Raw genomic sequence first — 14,750 nt, forward strand, 5'->3', positions numbered from 1 at the left:
TTTTTATAACATTGCTCTAAGTTTTTCTAACAATGTAGAAATACTAATATTTATATTTTTCACCGCTATAACTCCGCCATTAAATACGCTAAAGTGCACTAAACTGCTATTAACGAATCAAGCCCGTATATGTTTATATTTTATATTTTGTTTTTCAATTTAATATATGATTTTGGTTATTAATTACTTGTTTTGCAATCAGTAGCCATTTTTTTTTTTTAATCTATATTCGAAATAAACGGGTCGCTATCCCGCATTCGTACCCATAATGTTGAAGGTTTGTGTGTATGAGTAGCTAATGTTCGCCGCGCGTTTTTGCGTTGTACCGTTTGATTGGTAATTTATGTTGCCGCACGTGCAGGTTATGATTATTCTCAATAACTGTCGCTTTGGATTGATGTTAATTGATTTTATGAAATGTGCGCGAACGTAAGCGGCAGCGAGTCCGTCATAAAAATCGCTGCATATATATTTATGGGTATCTGTAGATACAACAGGAAACTGAATGCGCCAAGGTGCAATGGACTTTGGACACATTGACACTCCTAATTGATTGAATTGCACAATTGTTTGTATATTTCGCATATATGCATATATTTATATGTATGTACAAATATATACGTATATGGTTAATAGAGTTGTTGAGATAGGAAAATAGTTTTCATATTTACATGTGTTGGAATAAATTTATTTTTCGATCAGATATCTAATATTACTCCATATAACTTTATTTAAATGTGTTGCTGATGGACATAGTTTTAATTTAGGGCAAATTATATGAATACTATTCTATCAATAATGGACTCCTATATTGAAATGTGAACTTGTTTACCTTAAATTTCATATTTACATTAAAAGAAAAATTAATTTTCCACATGGTAACTCAATAAAGCTCGTATTTTCAGCTCAGAAATGCTTTTGAAATTATTATATACTATTATTTGTAATCTTACTTACCGGATATGCCATCATATGTCCACCATTCTTCCCAACTGGCTTTGATTCCTGCAAAGGAAAGGGTAGGAATTACAATTCAAGTAGTAGAAAATATATTTTTCTATTTGAATTTAAAAACGTGAAGTGAAAAATTGACTTTAAAGCAGAAGAAAATATAATATGAATGCTATTCGTATATGATTCAATATTAAAAAGAGCAACAACGAATATCATAGAGTGGGCAGCATCTTTTCAGAGCATTTCAGAGTCAGTATTAAAAATAAAGTACCATATATATAAGCACATATAGCATAATATATATGGAATATAGTATATATTAGGGTGAACAAAAATATAATCCACCGAGTTCAAAGAAAAATTGTTAGCTTAATTTTAAAAGGTGTCGTTTAGCATTCCATATAAATAACACGTAAAAAATCGTTTTTCATAAAAATTACCACAACTTTTAAACCGTTTATGATAAAATCGAGGATTCTTGTGAAGCACAAAATTTCCAAAAAAGCCTACCTCAGTGAAATTCAATTGAAAAAGTCGTATAGCTAAAAACTTTGAAAGAATACGTTTTAAGACAAAGTTAATAGTTTTCTTCCAGAATTTTTTGTATACCCTGAATAAGGTATATTAAGTTCGCTACGAAGTTTGTGATACCCAGAAGAAAACTTCGGAGATCTTATAAAATTATATATAAATGATCAGTTTGTCCGTCTGTGTACATCTCTTAAAAACGATATTGAACCACAGCTGTCATACAAACTGAAGGATCAAAATCAACTTCTTGTAAAGAAATTTTTTATTTGAGAAGATATCTTCATGAAATATGGCGCAGATTATTGTCTCAGACAACACTATAATATAATATAACAAAATGTTCAGATCGGACTTTTATAGCATATAGCTGCCATACAAACTACATACGATCGAAATCAAGTGTTTATATGAAAACCTTTTTATTTGTGATAAGTATTATAGCTTCGGTGAAACTGATGTTAACGTTTTTCTTGGTTTTCTCTTTATATTGATTCATTTTAATCCATAAATTCTATAGGTTAGTTATTGGCTCACCCTAATATTCTTATATATATTCACATCAATGAAATTTTCGAATTATTAAACTTCAACTCGAAAACCCTGAGATATTTGTTTCTCCAATATCCTTGATCTTCTCTTCTTATTACAAATAAGCGGACTCTCCACACGGCGCAATAAAACCATGTTCTGCTGTCCGCAGTCGTAATAAAGAAATCCATTTAAAATTAATGCCAGACTTTCCCTCCTTCACTTCATTTGTACACAAGAATGTCAACAAGATCATTAATGAAGTACAGTGTTGCGCACAGAGTTCATGAATACACCTCACAAAAATTTAAATGAAATGAGGAAAAAAGTATTAATAATAAATCCGAACGTGAAAGCAACTTCGGCAAAAGCCAATTACAATATCCGCCGAGCATTTCTGTCATATGGCGATAAAATAAGAAATAAATAGTGCGCAATTATTTTTTTTTTATTTATTTACAAAACCCATTTCAGCACTCGTGCCTTTCAACGCTTTTAATGATAAGATTTTGAATGCGTGGCTGTGTGTGTGAGTATTATTTATTTGTGCACTTTTACAGGTTGTGATTGCAAGCGATATTGCCGGCGGTTGGCGACAGCAGTGCGCATGAATTACAAAAGCGAAAGTAATCACAAGTACTTCTGCATAATTGTGTGTGTGTGTGTGTATGTGTGGGTACTTGTCACTTGCGAAGGCGAACAGAAGGCAGCTGGAGCTGGCAGCGCTGAAGTACGGCTTAACTTTAATGCCGAAATGAATTGCGAAAATTATTTTTACAAGTAGTTTTTTCTGTGTTAACAAGTATGTGTATGTAATTTGTCATGTTTACCGCGCTAAATATAATTTATGGCTGCTTTTTACAGCGCTCGTAATGCAATAGCTTAAAGCATACGCAAAAAAAGCTTTGTAATGTCACTGTGAGCGCCATGTGACCGCGTAGATAAAAAACGCATAAAAAATAAGAATTTTTTTAAATTGATTAAAAAGAATTTTCGTAAAAAATCTGTTGACAGGCAGCGTGACAAAAAAGTGTGCTCGTAAAACAATAAGCGTGTTTTTTCCCAGATCATTTATTATTTCATTAATTATTAAATATTTGCATGTAAATAAGTAATCTGTAATATTGAACTCGATTTTCTAGCTTCTCGTGTAACTGGCGTTAGCGCTTTAATTTCATTCAAACGCCCGCGGTGAGCGCAATGAATCGCGGAACTGAGTGACACCGTGGCGTATGAGTGACGCGCGCCGCGCAAACACTACGAAACACACAAACGCACACACATGCAGGGCGAACTTTGCGGCGAATTTGCATTTTTTGTTTGTGCAATTCTGCTTTGTTGATGCAAATGGAGTCGATTGTAAAACCAAATATTTGCACAGATTTTGTGAAAATTCAACTGCATGTAATTCATAGCGCAAAGCTAATAAAAAAAACGCGCTTTATTTGATTGTCTTTCGAGTTCGTGTGCGTTCGTGTGCGCTTGTGTGTGTGTGTGTTTGTGAGTTTTACACATGAGTTTGCAATTTAAATAATCTATTTTTGTGAATTTTTTCTTATTGTTTTAGTTGCACTGTCGTCCCAAAATCAAAGCGAAATTAATATTTTATAATTTTTGTGAACTGACATTGAATGTGGAAATAAAAGTGTTTACATACTCATATACGACACAAACAACAGTAAAGTCGCCAATATGGATTAAAGAGTTTTATTTGATTCGTGTGCTAGAGAAGTTGTTGCTGTTGCTGTCATAGCTTCATCAGATGCATTTCAATTAAAGCTAATGGCGCTTCAGAGTCTAGTGGACAATTGAAACTCAAATTTCAATGACAACTTGTTACTTTGAAAAGTGCTTTCACATAAAAGTTGACAAGAGTTCACAAAACTTGAATGAAAATATTTTCAAATAATTGCAAATTGAAGCTCTGAATATTTCTTACAATTAAGTGTAACATAAATATTTCATTTTTTTTTGTATTTGGTAGATGTTTAGAAAATATAGTTTAAGCCTTTTTACAGCGTTCGTCAACTTTTAATTCGGTATGTGAAACAATTAATACTTTTTACACTTTCCAGCACATTCAGTTATTTAATGTTTTTGGAACCTCAACTCAGTGTAGTTGTGTACATAAGTTGCTATGCCTCAGCCATATTTTTTTAAACAAAATCTTCACAGGGTCATTTCTTATAACACAAAAGGCTATAATAAGACATTTGTTTTAATTTTGACCGGCAGATCGACTTTGAATGGCAGTCTATGCTATAGCAATCCGATCTAAATAATTTGTTCGAAACTTGTAGCGTTGGTTTGGACAGTAATCTCTGCCTACTTATGGGAAGATATCTTGTCAAATAAAAAAGTATTCCATATAAGAACTTGATTTTGATCTGTCAGTTTGTATGGCAGCTACATCCCATAGTGGTCAAATATCGTTTGCGACAAATGAGCAGCTTCTTGGAGAGAAAAAGACGTGTGCACAATTTCAGGTTGATATTACAAAATCTGCAAAAAGCTTGTCGCTGATTACTTAATATGCACTATTCAGGGTATAATAATCAATAGGTAGAAAACGATATCGGTAAGTTTCCGTTAATTATGTCTACTTGCAACTGCATGAATAAGGTCTTGAAGTTTACTAATTTCAAAACTGGTGGCGGACCAAACTGCAAAACAAACCTATCAGTTTATGAAAAAAGGATTGCTTGAATGTCAATTGACGAAAAGGGGGCATTGATTGATCACCGATAACATCAGTTCTGACTCTCTCTAACTCTCGTTGACTATTTTGTACGTATACAAAATTTTCTCGAAATTATTGTTGTACCCCTCGATAAACATAAGCTTGCAAAATAATGTAGAAATAATTTTAAAAAAAAGCGCATGAAAGATGTTAGGGCATATGAATAACAAAGGGTCTAACTATCTATAAATATTTCAAATATATATCTATAAAGGCGATTATTTGGTTTTCATAGTTATCCAATGTTTACATATCGGCAGAAAAGATTACGCACCCTGTATATATTTATATTTATAGTGCTGAAAATTGTTTTGTTTCTGAATTTACTATTCACTAATCCATATATCTGTAAATATGTATGTTTTTGCAAACCACGTGCTTTGAGTCAGGAAAATAGTAATGCATGAATTATTTGTTTTCGGAAACTAAAACAAAACCAAAATAAAAGCCAACTGTACTAAAAGTAAGCACTGCATTATTTACGCTGATGACAACAATCGTCAAAAAACAGTTAGTCAGCCAGCGAGCCAAAGAAACTCAGTATTACACATTCATTCATTGTGAACTTGGCAACAACAAACGAAGAACTCCGAAAGTAAAACGAGAACTTAACTTCGCAAAAAAAAAAAAACAACGAAATAATAAATAGGAAAAACAATCAATTTCAGGAAGATGTTGTCGGCAACATGGCAGCTCAGCGACCTGACGCGTCAGAAAGTCTGGCGCCAGCGAAGTTTTTAAGTTCTTCCTCAATGCCAATCGACACAATTGCGGCAATAATACAAAAGCACTTAAAGACACAAAAAAAAGAAAATGTGGATAAAATTCTGTAGTAAGAATTGTAATGCTTTTGAAGGAGGGTACTTCGCTTCTCCGTGCTCAGAAGAGGGTGGTTGTTAGTCGAACATAAATATGGTATGTAGCGACTACTCGTTTCATTACAACTGTATTAAATTAAGGTATTCTCAACTTATTTTATTTGAATTTGAGAAATTATTGCGATTTTAATTTTCTTGCGTGGAAATATTAAAAACGAAATATGAATTCGAAATATATTCATTGAATATAATCTATTTATTTAACCGTTACTAAAATAAGAATAGTTGATGGCGTGGTTGTCTCTCCGGTTTAATTATTGTCTTTTACTTAAAATCTTACTTTGAAATCTTCATCCCCTCATATCAAGCACAATTTAGAGGCGTTTGCTGTAATAAAATAATACCAATTTAGTTCTAAGTCTTTAGCCATCGCAAAGATGCATTTTAAAACAAAAAAAAAAATGTTCTCTTTAAATACACTTATACCAAAAATATTTGAATGCAATCTTTTAACAAAATCCTTAAGAAAACTTCCTAGTTTTCAACCCCAAACTAGCTCTACAAAACGAAAGAAGTCCATTTATTTTAATCAGGTTTTATAAAATAATCTGTTTGCTTCAACCTGCAAACGTCATAACGGTAAAATGGTATTTCGTTCAATTTACTGCTGGGATTTCGATAAAAACCCATACACAAGTACTTATATCTATCAGCAGAGAAGCCCATAACAGCGGGGTTAGTTGGCAAGCGAACCAAAAAACTATGCTACACATGTACGTACCTAACATAGTAAGCTAAAAGTGTGCTTGCTTTGGGCTAGAAAAATAAAAAAACTACTGCAAATGACAAATAAGTAGCAGCGGCAAGAATTTAGCAGTTGAAATATTAATAGCGACAAGAAGAAGCTCACGATAAAGTAGTGAAATCTAAAAATTGCTCAAACGGAAACACAAACATAGACGGAGACACTTCCGCATCCGGCAGCACACAGCAGCCAACGCGTCACCATGCCGACTGCGGTGACACTTTGCTTTTGTTTTTGCCATAGCACGCAATTGTGGCGCCTACTGCTGGCGAACACACAGCGGATTTGCTCGACCGACTTTGCTGCCGTGGAGGCTGTGAAAATGTCTTGCCTCGTGTGTGAATGTAGCTTTAGCGCTATCGAACAGTGGTTGTTATTGTTTTCGTTTGCCAGAGTGTTGGTGTAGTGTTGGTTTCTTGTTTTGCGCTACTTTAAACGCATTTTTTCTCGCTTTGTGCGCATTGTCTGGCTGCTTAGAGTTGAAAAGTATGCTATTAAATTGGCGACTAACTGACTGTGGAAAGCAAAACGAAGCAGAAGATGCTGCGCCAGAAGAAAAAAAAAAACAAGCGCCCTCCATTGCCTTAGCGAGACCTATCAACAACAATGTTGCAAATAATAAAAATTTATCAGCGTCGAAATTGCTGTGAAATGGCACTTAGAGAAGGGAGAAAAGAGCAAACGGTTAGATAAGGAAGAGAGCCAGGGAAGGTCAACTCGTAAAAGCGAACAGACGCTTAGTCTGCCTGGCGATGAGCTCAGCCTTGGGGGTTGGATGCAGGGGCATTTGCATTCGTCATCAATTGCTGCCGTTCTCTGTTTCTCCGCACACTCCGCACATATTTTATTTTATTTCTATTTTATCGCACACACACACACGCACACAGATGTGTCTGTGTTAGTCTAGTTATCATTGAAACACTCGCATCTCCGTCTAATGGCAGCATCGATGGCTGACGATAGCGTTGGCAGGACTTCTGTTTTGTTTTATTATTGAATTTGTAGTTGTTGTTGTTGCGTCTATATATTTGAGTGTATCAGGTTGCACTCCATTCAATTGCTTAAATGCATTGCCTTTATTTTCGTCGTTTTCTTTTCTGCTTTTGTCTTTGTTTTTGTGTTTTTTGGCGACGATGACGCCAATGACTCTCCACTTCGGTGGCATCGATTGGTTAGCGACGAGCGCTGGACCGATGGTGGGTAGCTGAGCTAGGGCGCGCCGCAGTGGCGCCACGTTTCCGGTTATTGATGTTTTTCTATGTTGCAACAGTCAACTGCGACTCCGCTCATGTGAGTGTTATTTGCCACATTTGGCTGCGGCGTTTGTTGTTGCCACATTGGTCGTTTGTGGCGTTTGCTCAGCACCGTTGCAATAGTCGTATTGCCAAATCGGTTTTATTTGTCGCCAGCGATATATTTTCGGTCGTTTGGACAAAAACAAGTCGAGTGCCGGCAATAAATTGTTGTTTTTGCAATTTTTTGCGTTGGTAAAAATAAATACTTAAAGCGCGGTGATGATTATGGCGTAGTGCTCTTTATATTTGCAGACTATTATAAATTTAAATTCACATTTTATGAAGTGGACGTGTACTTTATAAATGGAAAGCTTGGTGCCGAGCAATTAATTAGTTTTTATACAAATCTGTGTCAATTTAAGCGGCGATATGCTGGTGAGTGATTGACGTCATTATTATTCATAAAATATTAATTGAAAAATTAAGAGAAACAGCGAGCAAAATTTGATAAAATTTTAATTTAAGTTTCGTTTTTCGTTGTAAATTATGAGGTTATGTTGCTACATGTAAAAATAATTTGCCAGTAGTTAATTTCTTTCATCACTTTTAGTGTTGAAGTTTACTTTTTAAGTTGCAAATTTTATTTGGATATTTCAAATACACCTAGATCTCTATTTACACGGTCTTTTTCTACACGATTTTGATTTAACACGGTTTGAAAATAAAACAATTTTTAATTTTTTACAAGTTTTTATTCCATTTAGTACGATTCAAAATTTTTTGGGCTTAAATTTTATTTGGTAGATTTAATTCTCGCGAAATGTGTTCATATCACAAATTTAGAGGAACTTTCTTTTTGTGGATACAACCAAGTTTACTGGTCAGAGCAATTGTAAATAACGCACATTTAGGGGAATAATCAATTTTTTTACACGGTTTTTTCTGGAATCAATCTATCGTGTAAAAACAGACTTAGGTGTTTATAAAAAGCGAAGTTAAAGTCAATAATGACTGGGTCGATTTTTAAGGGCCACACCTAGTGGCATCGACAAAAAAAAGTGAATTTTGCGAATTTTTTAAAGAAAACTTGCAAAACTAAATTGCAGTTTATTAAATTAATTTATTGAATTATTATTAAAAAATTGATTGAATAGGAAGATTACATTTGATGGCTTCTTTTTGAAGCTCAGTCAATACAATAAGTTTTATGAAGTCGACATTGCTCTGCTTTGCCCTCTGGATACATTGTTCGAAATTTTTCTACAGCTTTTTGTTTAATTTTGGTATTTATATTTTCAATTTTGTCATTCTCATCCACTTGATCATATCAACTTCATCGAAATCCCGTATAAAAATTTTTTCCAACCCATCCATTAAAATCGCTGACTGTGAACTGAAGTCCAAAATGATAAATGATAATATTTATATAATTTAACGTTATTTATATATATTTGGAAAAATTAAATTCAGCAATTTAACTTCATTGCTCAATGCCAAAATATTCTAATCTTGCCCTAAGAATGACGAGTATAAGAATATCAACCTCATGTCTTCTACATCTTGTTTGTTAAACCGAGTACTGATAAATCCCAATTGTTCGTTATTTAAGGTACTCAATGTAAGCAATTTGGTTGCTCGATATAAGCGGTTATCGTTAAAATGACTATTTGTTATTTCGGAATACTATTGTATATAAAAAATATGTATGACGAAATGTAATCAAAATTTTGAAGGGAAAAAGCCAGCAATTCCCAAACCGATTGACTTAAATTGACACGGTCTCGTTGATAATTGTATAGAAGATCTATTAAGACAATCAATTTAAAAAAAAACCTTACTGACTTTATATCCAATACTTTTTCTATCTCACTGTAAGCAATCTACACCTTTCAACATGCGCTATTACTTTACGTGAGAAAAAGGCCAATGGGGGGTTGCATTTATGCAATAAGTCCCTATTATCTAATCATCTTGTAATTCTAGTTTACTGCATTAAGACTGGAGATAGATAATGAACACTGAATTACATATACATTACATATAACCATACATATGTGATCAAAATGCTGAATTACATACTAATCATTCAACTCTTGATTATTATCACACTCATAGCAAGGAAGGCATACTATGAGAAATATCTTCGCCACCCAAAGGAAAGAGATCGTTTTAAATAGCAACTGGCACTTAAGATGAGTAGTTGTATGAACACTGTCTATGTTATCAGGATATGCAATATGTCAACGTATAGACTTGCATTAAATGATAAGTCATATATCTACAGCCCTTGCTATTCTGGTAACAGAATTGGTCCTATTAGTTATAATGTTAATATCAATTATACCATCTAGTAGCAACTTACTCTACAACTGAACATATCAGGAACACAAACTGTAATTGTGGTAAATAAAAAGCAAGCCAAAATAAAACTTCTATGATAATAAAGCATTCAGCCGATTGAGACGTACTACAATATATTATACAACGTTGAAGTTAAGTGAACGAAGGAAAAGTTGAGAGTTTCCTAAGAGAAGTCTAAGAAACATTACATAAAGCTTAGTTTGGTTTGTAAGGAGAGTTATCTGTATCATTTGCCGGCCTACTCACCAGGTAGCTTCCAACAAATATCAGACTTTCTCAGCAACTATGCTTAAGTACTTTCAGGGGGACAGGTACTAGTGCCATTAGTCGAGTAAATTAATTTAATTTAGTACATCGCAATCAAATCTTTAATAAAATAACTGCAACAAAATATTCGTTCAGTTTCTAGCCAAAAGAATTTAAGTAGTATATGTTTGTGAATTTCAAAAAATATCGAATTTTTTTGCATGTATATCGAATGTTCATATGTTTCAAAATATACTCTGAAAATTTGAAGTTAATCTGGCAAATATGAGCGTACTAGTAAGAATTTTTTAACATAGCGTAATCGGCACCCCAAAACTTTAACCGCGTTTTTTTTCGAAATGCTGTACGGTGTACATTTAAGCTACATTGAAAATTTTTTCATAATAGGCGAATTTTTTCGCAAAATTTGTCAAAAATTAAAAAAATTTTACTAGTCCTTCGGTCATTACCTATTTTCATCTATTGTAATAGAAATTTCTTTTGGCTTTTTGAGATAGTTTAATGTAGAAAAAGCTTTCTTACAGTGAATGCTTTTTTTCGGAAGTTCTTCTAGATTATGTATATAGAAAGTAAGACCCTATTGCCTTCTTCTACATAGCTCGCATTAAAGTACAAATATACAAAAGTTTAGCGGGCCATGCACGCGTTTTCTGAATAATACAATAAAATACAATATTAATGAGCAACTTCCCTTTCTCCACAATCTCTTGACGCTTTCTGAAAAGTTCATAACTCATTTTCGTGCTGAAAAATAATTAATATGACTTTCCTCGCAGACAGACAGACATTGCGACGAAAATAAGAAAAATCAACCCGACAGACAAAGCTTAATAGAAAAACCGATGGTAGCCGACGAGCAGAGAGGAAATGACAGCAACGAGAAACCAAAGTCTACTAAGGAATTAAAAACCAAAGCGAAAATGAAATTAAAATTCAGCAGCCAAACACAAACACGGACAGATACACGCATACCATTGCATAATGCAAATGCACAAGCCGAAACACACTTACACACAAATGTGATATATTCTGTTTCAACACGGAAGTCTAAAGAAACGATTAAGAAACGCAAAACGAATTAAGCACGAGCGGCAACGACGACAGGAAGCGCGTCTGCCTGCAGGAGTAGAGGAACCTCAACTTGTGCAGACGTGATTATCTTCAAAAGCGAGCAGCGACGCTGCAACAAACCCCTCGGCAAAAGAATGCACTCAATACACACATACTTACCTACAACAATTGCCTGAAGGGTGCAATTCATAAGTCGAAGCAAAAGTCAACAAAGTAATTCATCACTCGGAGTCGCTCTGCGTTCGCGCTTGTGATGCTTATCAGGCGACTATTAAAAATGGAAGTGGAAGCAATAAATTCGCCGCACTGACCCACACACGCACACACAATACTTGTATAGTTAACTATCGGCACTATCACTTGTGCTTTTGCTTAAATGTAAGTAATAATAAATAATGGGCTGCTACAATTATCGAACGCCCAAATGTATGCTTCGGCGCCAAGGGAAACCATGCATTATGCGACTATTGTTGGCAGATTTGTCACCCCTGTAAATGAACGTACAGCATGTGCGTCTGCCAGTGTGCGCTTAGAAATTTTAATTAAAATCGATTACATAACGGTAATTCAATATCTAAATAGCGCCTATTAATTTCGATGAATATTTCCTTTCCTTCATTGAACCAATGTCAATATCTAACGCCTGCTAACACAATAACTCAACGCATATACATCTGCACACACCCACACATATATACATACGAACACATATGTAATAGCATGGCTGCCGTTATGTAATACCGATGCAATGAGTAATGAAAAGGCAATAGATTGATGTCATTAATAGTTGGCATTTGAGATGGCTGGGGTGTGGGAGTGCGGAATTATGTGCGGAGCGCATTGATAATAGCGTGGCCATAATAATGTACTATTGATGGCGTTCTTCAAAATGTCAATATCGTCTGGTCAGCAGTGATGGATATGTGTGGTGTGGCATGGATGAGGTTATGTGGCAACATTGTTTTTGTGGGTGTGTAACGAAGTGATTGTAATGACAACAAAAACTTGCTTACTTTCCAACAGTGTGCACATATGTGCACCTACACACATTCTGAATTCACACACATATACACACATATGTATCGTATGTGGCGACATTGCGTGCCACATGCATTCGCTATCAAAAGGGTGTGTCCCGTGACTGTGTTACGCCTGTTCGAGGTTTTGTTTGTCATTTCTCATTTTGATTTTGTTAATTTCATTGCTTCAGTGGCTTTCCTCAGAAATCAGAGACAGTGATACGCATATATTTACATTAACACTGCTGCCATTTTTAGACTGCTGCCTTGTCTACTTTCACATAAATGTATCTATAAATACATATTTGCTTATTTTAAGGCTTTTCCTTTAATATATGTGCTCCTAAGCTTGCTGTTATTATTGTTGTTGTTGTAACTGAAATTAATATAGTTTGTGTATATAAAATCTATTTATTTAATATTAAGTAGACGCCTATCTGCTGCGCCTAAAAAGCGTCTCATAATCTATTACCTAAGGGTTTATCCCAGTAAGTAAATTGTTTCCAATACAATTAATTCTTATACTTTAGCCTTTTTCCTTTTAAAATTCGAAATCTGAAATATATGAGTAGCTTAATCCACTCTCCGATCTGATGAATTTACTATAGGCGAATACTCGTATTGTCGAATTCAAATTTACGCGATGAAATTTGACACTCTCGCTTTCTGATGCGATAGCTAGAATTAGAGATGATAATATATTACAATTCTGACAATCAATAACGGTATTTTCAATACCTTAATTGAGGCAAATTCAAATACTCATATAGTTGCTTTATTCGAAGTGGCATTAACGTGGAGAGAAACTATTAAAATAAGCAAACCTTCGACTAATAAAAAAAATTCTTAGAAAACATAATTTGTTAAATATTATAATTGATTTTTTTACTCGTACATAGATCATCATTTTTCGAATGTGTCATTGAAACTCTTTTATAATGTCTTATTAAATTTCGTTCGCCACACTCGCACATTTTTCACAAGTTGACGGCTATTATTTCTTATCAAATCACCCTTTCTGGAAAAGACAGTGGCTCTATAAAATGGGGTGGAGATATAACTGTTAAAATATTTATTAATATTTTGTAATTCTATCTGTTCCAGCGAAAAACTACTACAATTGAGCCGACCGACCCACTTTAGTAATGCCAAAGAAGAAGAAGTATATCTGTATCATGCTGTTTATTTTTCTCATTGTAAAAAAACGGACGTAGGAAAGGATTGAAAATATTTGTCTTCTTAATTTCGTGTTTTCTTAATTCTTGTGAGCCCTCATTTGTAATACGACCGCTTAACGGGGACAGTAATTGTGAAAAGTGCTTAGGAGAATTTGATAACATTTCAGGATCCTAGTTTAAGTAACTAACAATATAGTTCGTTTTAATATCATCGCATCGGCTGAGCAGACTTCGCTTAGAACTTGTAGGATCACTCCTTTATCGGATAACAGGTGCGCATTCCTAATAGTAAGCCTTCAGCCACGCCACATGCAAAGATCAGAAGGAGGAGTACTGAAAAGCAGAACATTTATTTTCTCACAATTTTTGTGTACATAAACATATATTTTTATTAAGAATTTATTAAAAAAATTTTTACAAAATTTTCAGAAATTATTACTTCTTGCTTTTAAATTTTAAATTCTCAGTTCGCATAAGCTTTAAATTGCTTGAGTAATAAAATATTACCTTAAAAAGTTATTTATCACTTTTAGCTTTCAATTTAAATTTATTTTAGAGCAATTAGGAAAAATATTAAGAAGTAAACAAAAGCGAGTTAAACAACTTTCGATTAGTGTGCAAAGGCAATTGCATATAAATCATAATATTTTCACTAAAAAAAAAGAATAAAAAATATGTTTAATGGACAGAAAAGCTTCTACAGTATTACGGCAGTGATTTGACCATGGTATTTACTGTGAATTACAGTTAACTGTTCAAAGCTTTAATTCCAGAAATTCCATTAAATAATTGCGAATAAAAAAACTGAAACTAAAGAAAGCAAAACCGAAATTGTAGTTCAACAAAATATTGCGAATGAAAGGTGGATATAAAATATATAAAGAAAAATAAATTACCGTTCCATTTTAAATTTTACAAATCGACGAAAACTAGAATGATAATTAATACATGTATATCCATTCTCTCTCTTCATTATTGGTATTGGCGTGTGGTTAGCCGCCTCATGTTGCCTGCTGAATGACTAAAACGCGCACGTGACCTTTTTCACGGCTAACGGCAATGCAAGTACAAAATGGTAAAGGGAGAATTACAACTGCAGTAACGAGGTGCAAAGACAAAAGCAAAAACCAAAAAACAAAAACAATATCACAAATTCCTGCAAGTTAGTTTCCATGGTCAACTAGCAAGTATAACATTCCTTGTTTACTCTCTCTCTCTCTCTCACTCTCTAACTAACTATTCT

General features: G+C 33.9%; 1 protein-coding gene across 1 annotated transcript in view; it reads right to left on the bottom strand.

Moving 5' to 3' along the window:
• CARPA (Carbonic anhydrase-related protein A) overlaps positions 1 to 14,750 on the bottom strand; it is a 46,885-nt gene that overhangs the window by 13,594 nt on the left and 18,541 nt on the right. Inside the window, exon 2 of the mRNA XM_014246888.3 lies at positions 958 to 1,005. Within this exon, the coding sequence (XP_014102363.1) occupies positions 958 to 1,005 (48 nt within the window). The remainder of the gene's footprint in view (positions 1 to 957; positions 1,006 to 14,750) is intronic.

This window comes from Bactrocera oleae, chromosome 5, assembly GCF_042242935.1.
Source record: "Bactrocera oleae isolate idBacOlea1 chromosome 5, idBacOlea1, whole genome shotgun sequence".
Taxonomy (NCBI): Eukaryota; Metazoa; Arthropoda; class Insecta; order Diptera; family Tephritidae; genus Bactrocera; species Bactrocera oleae.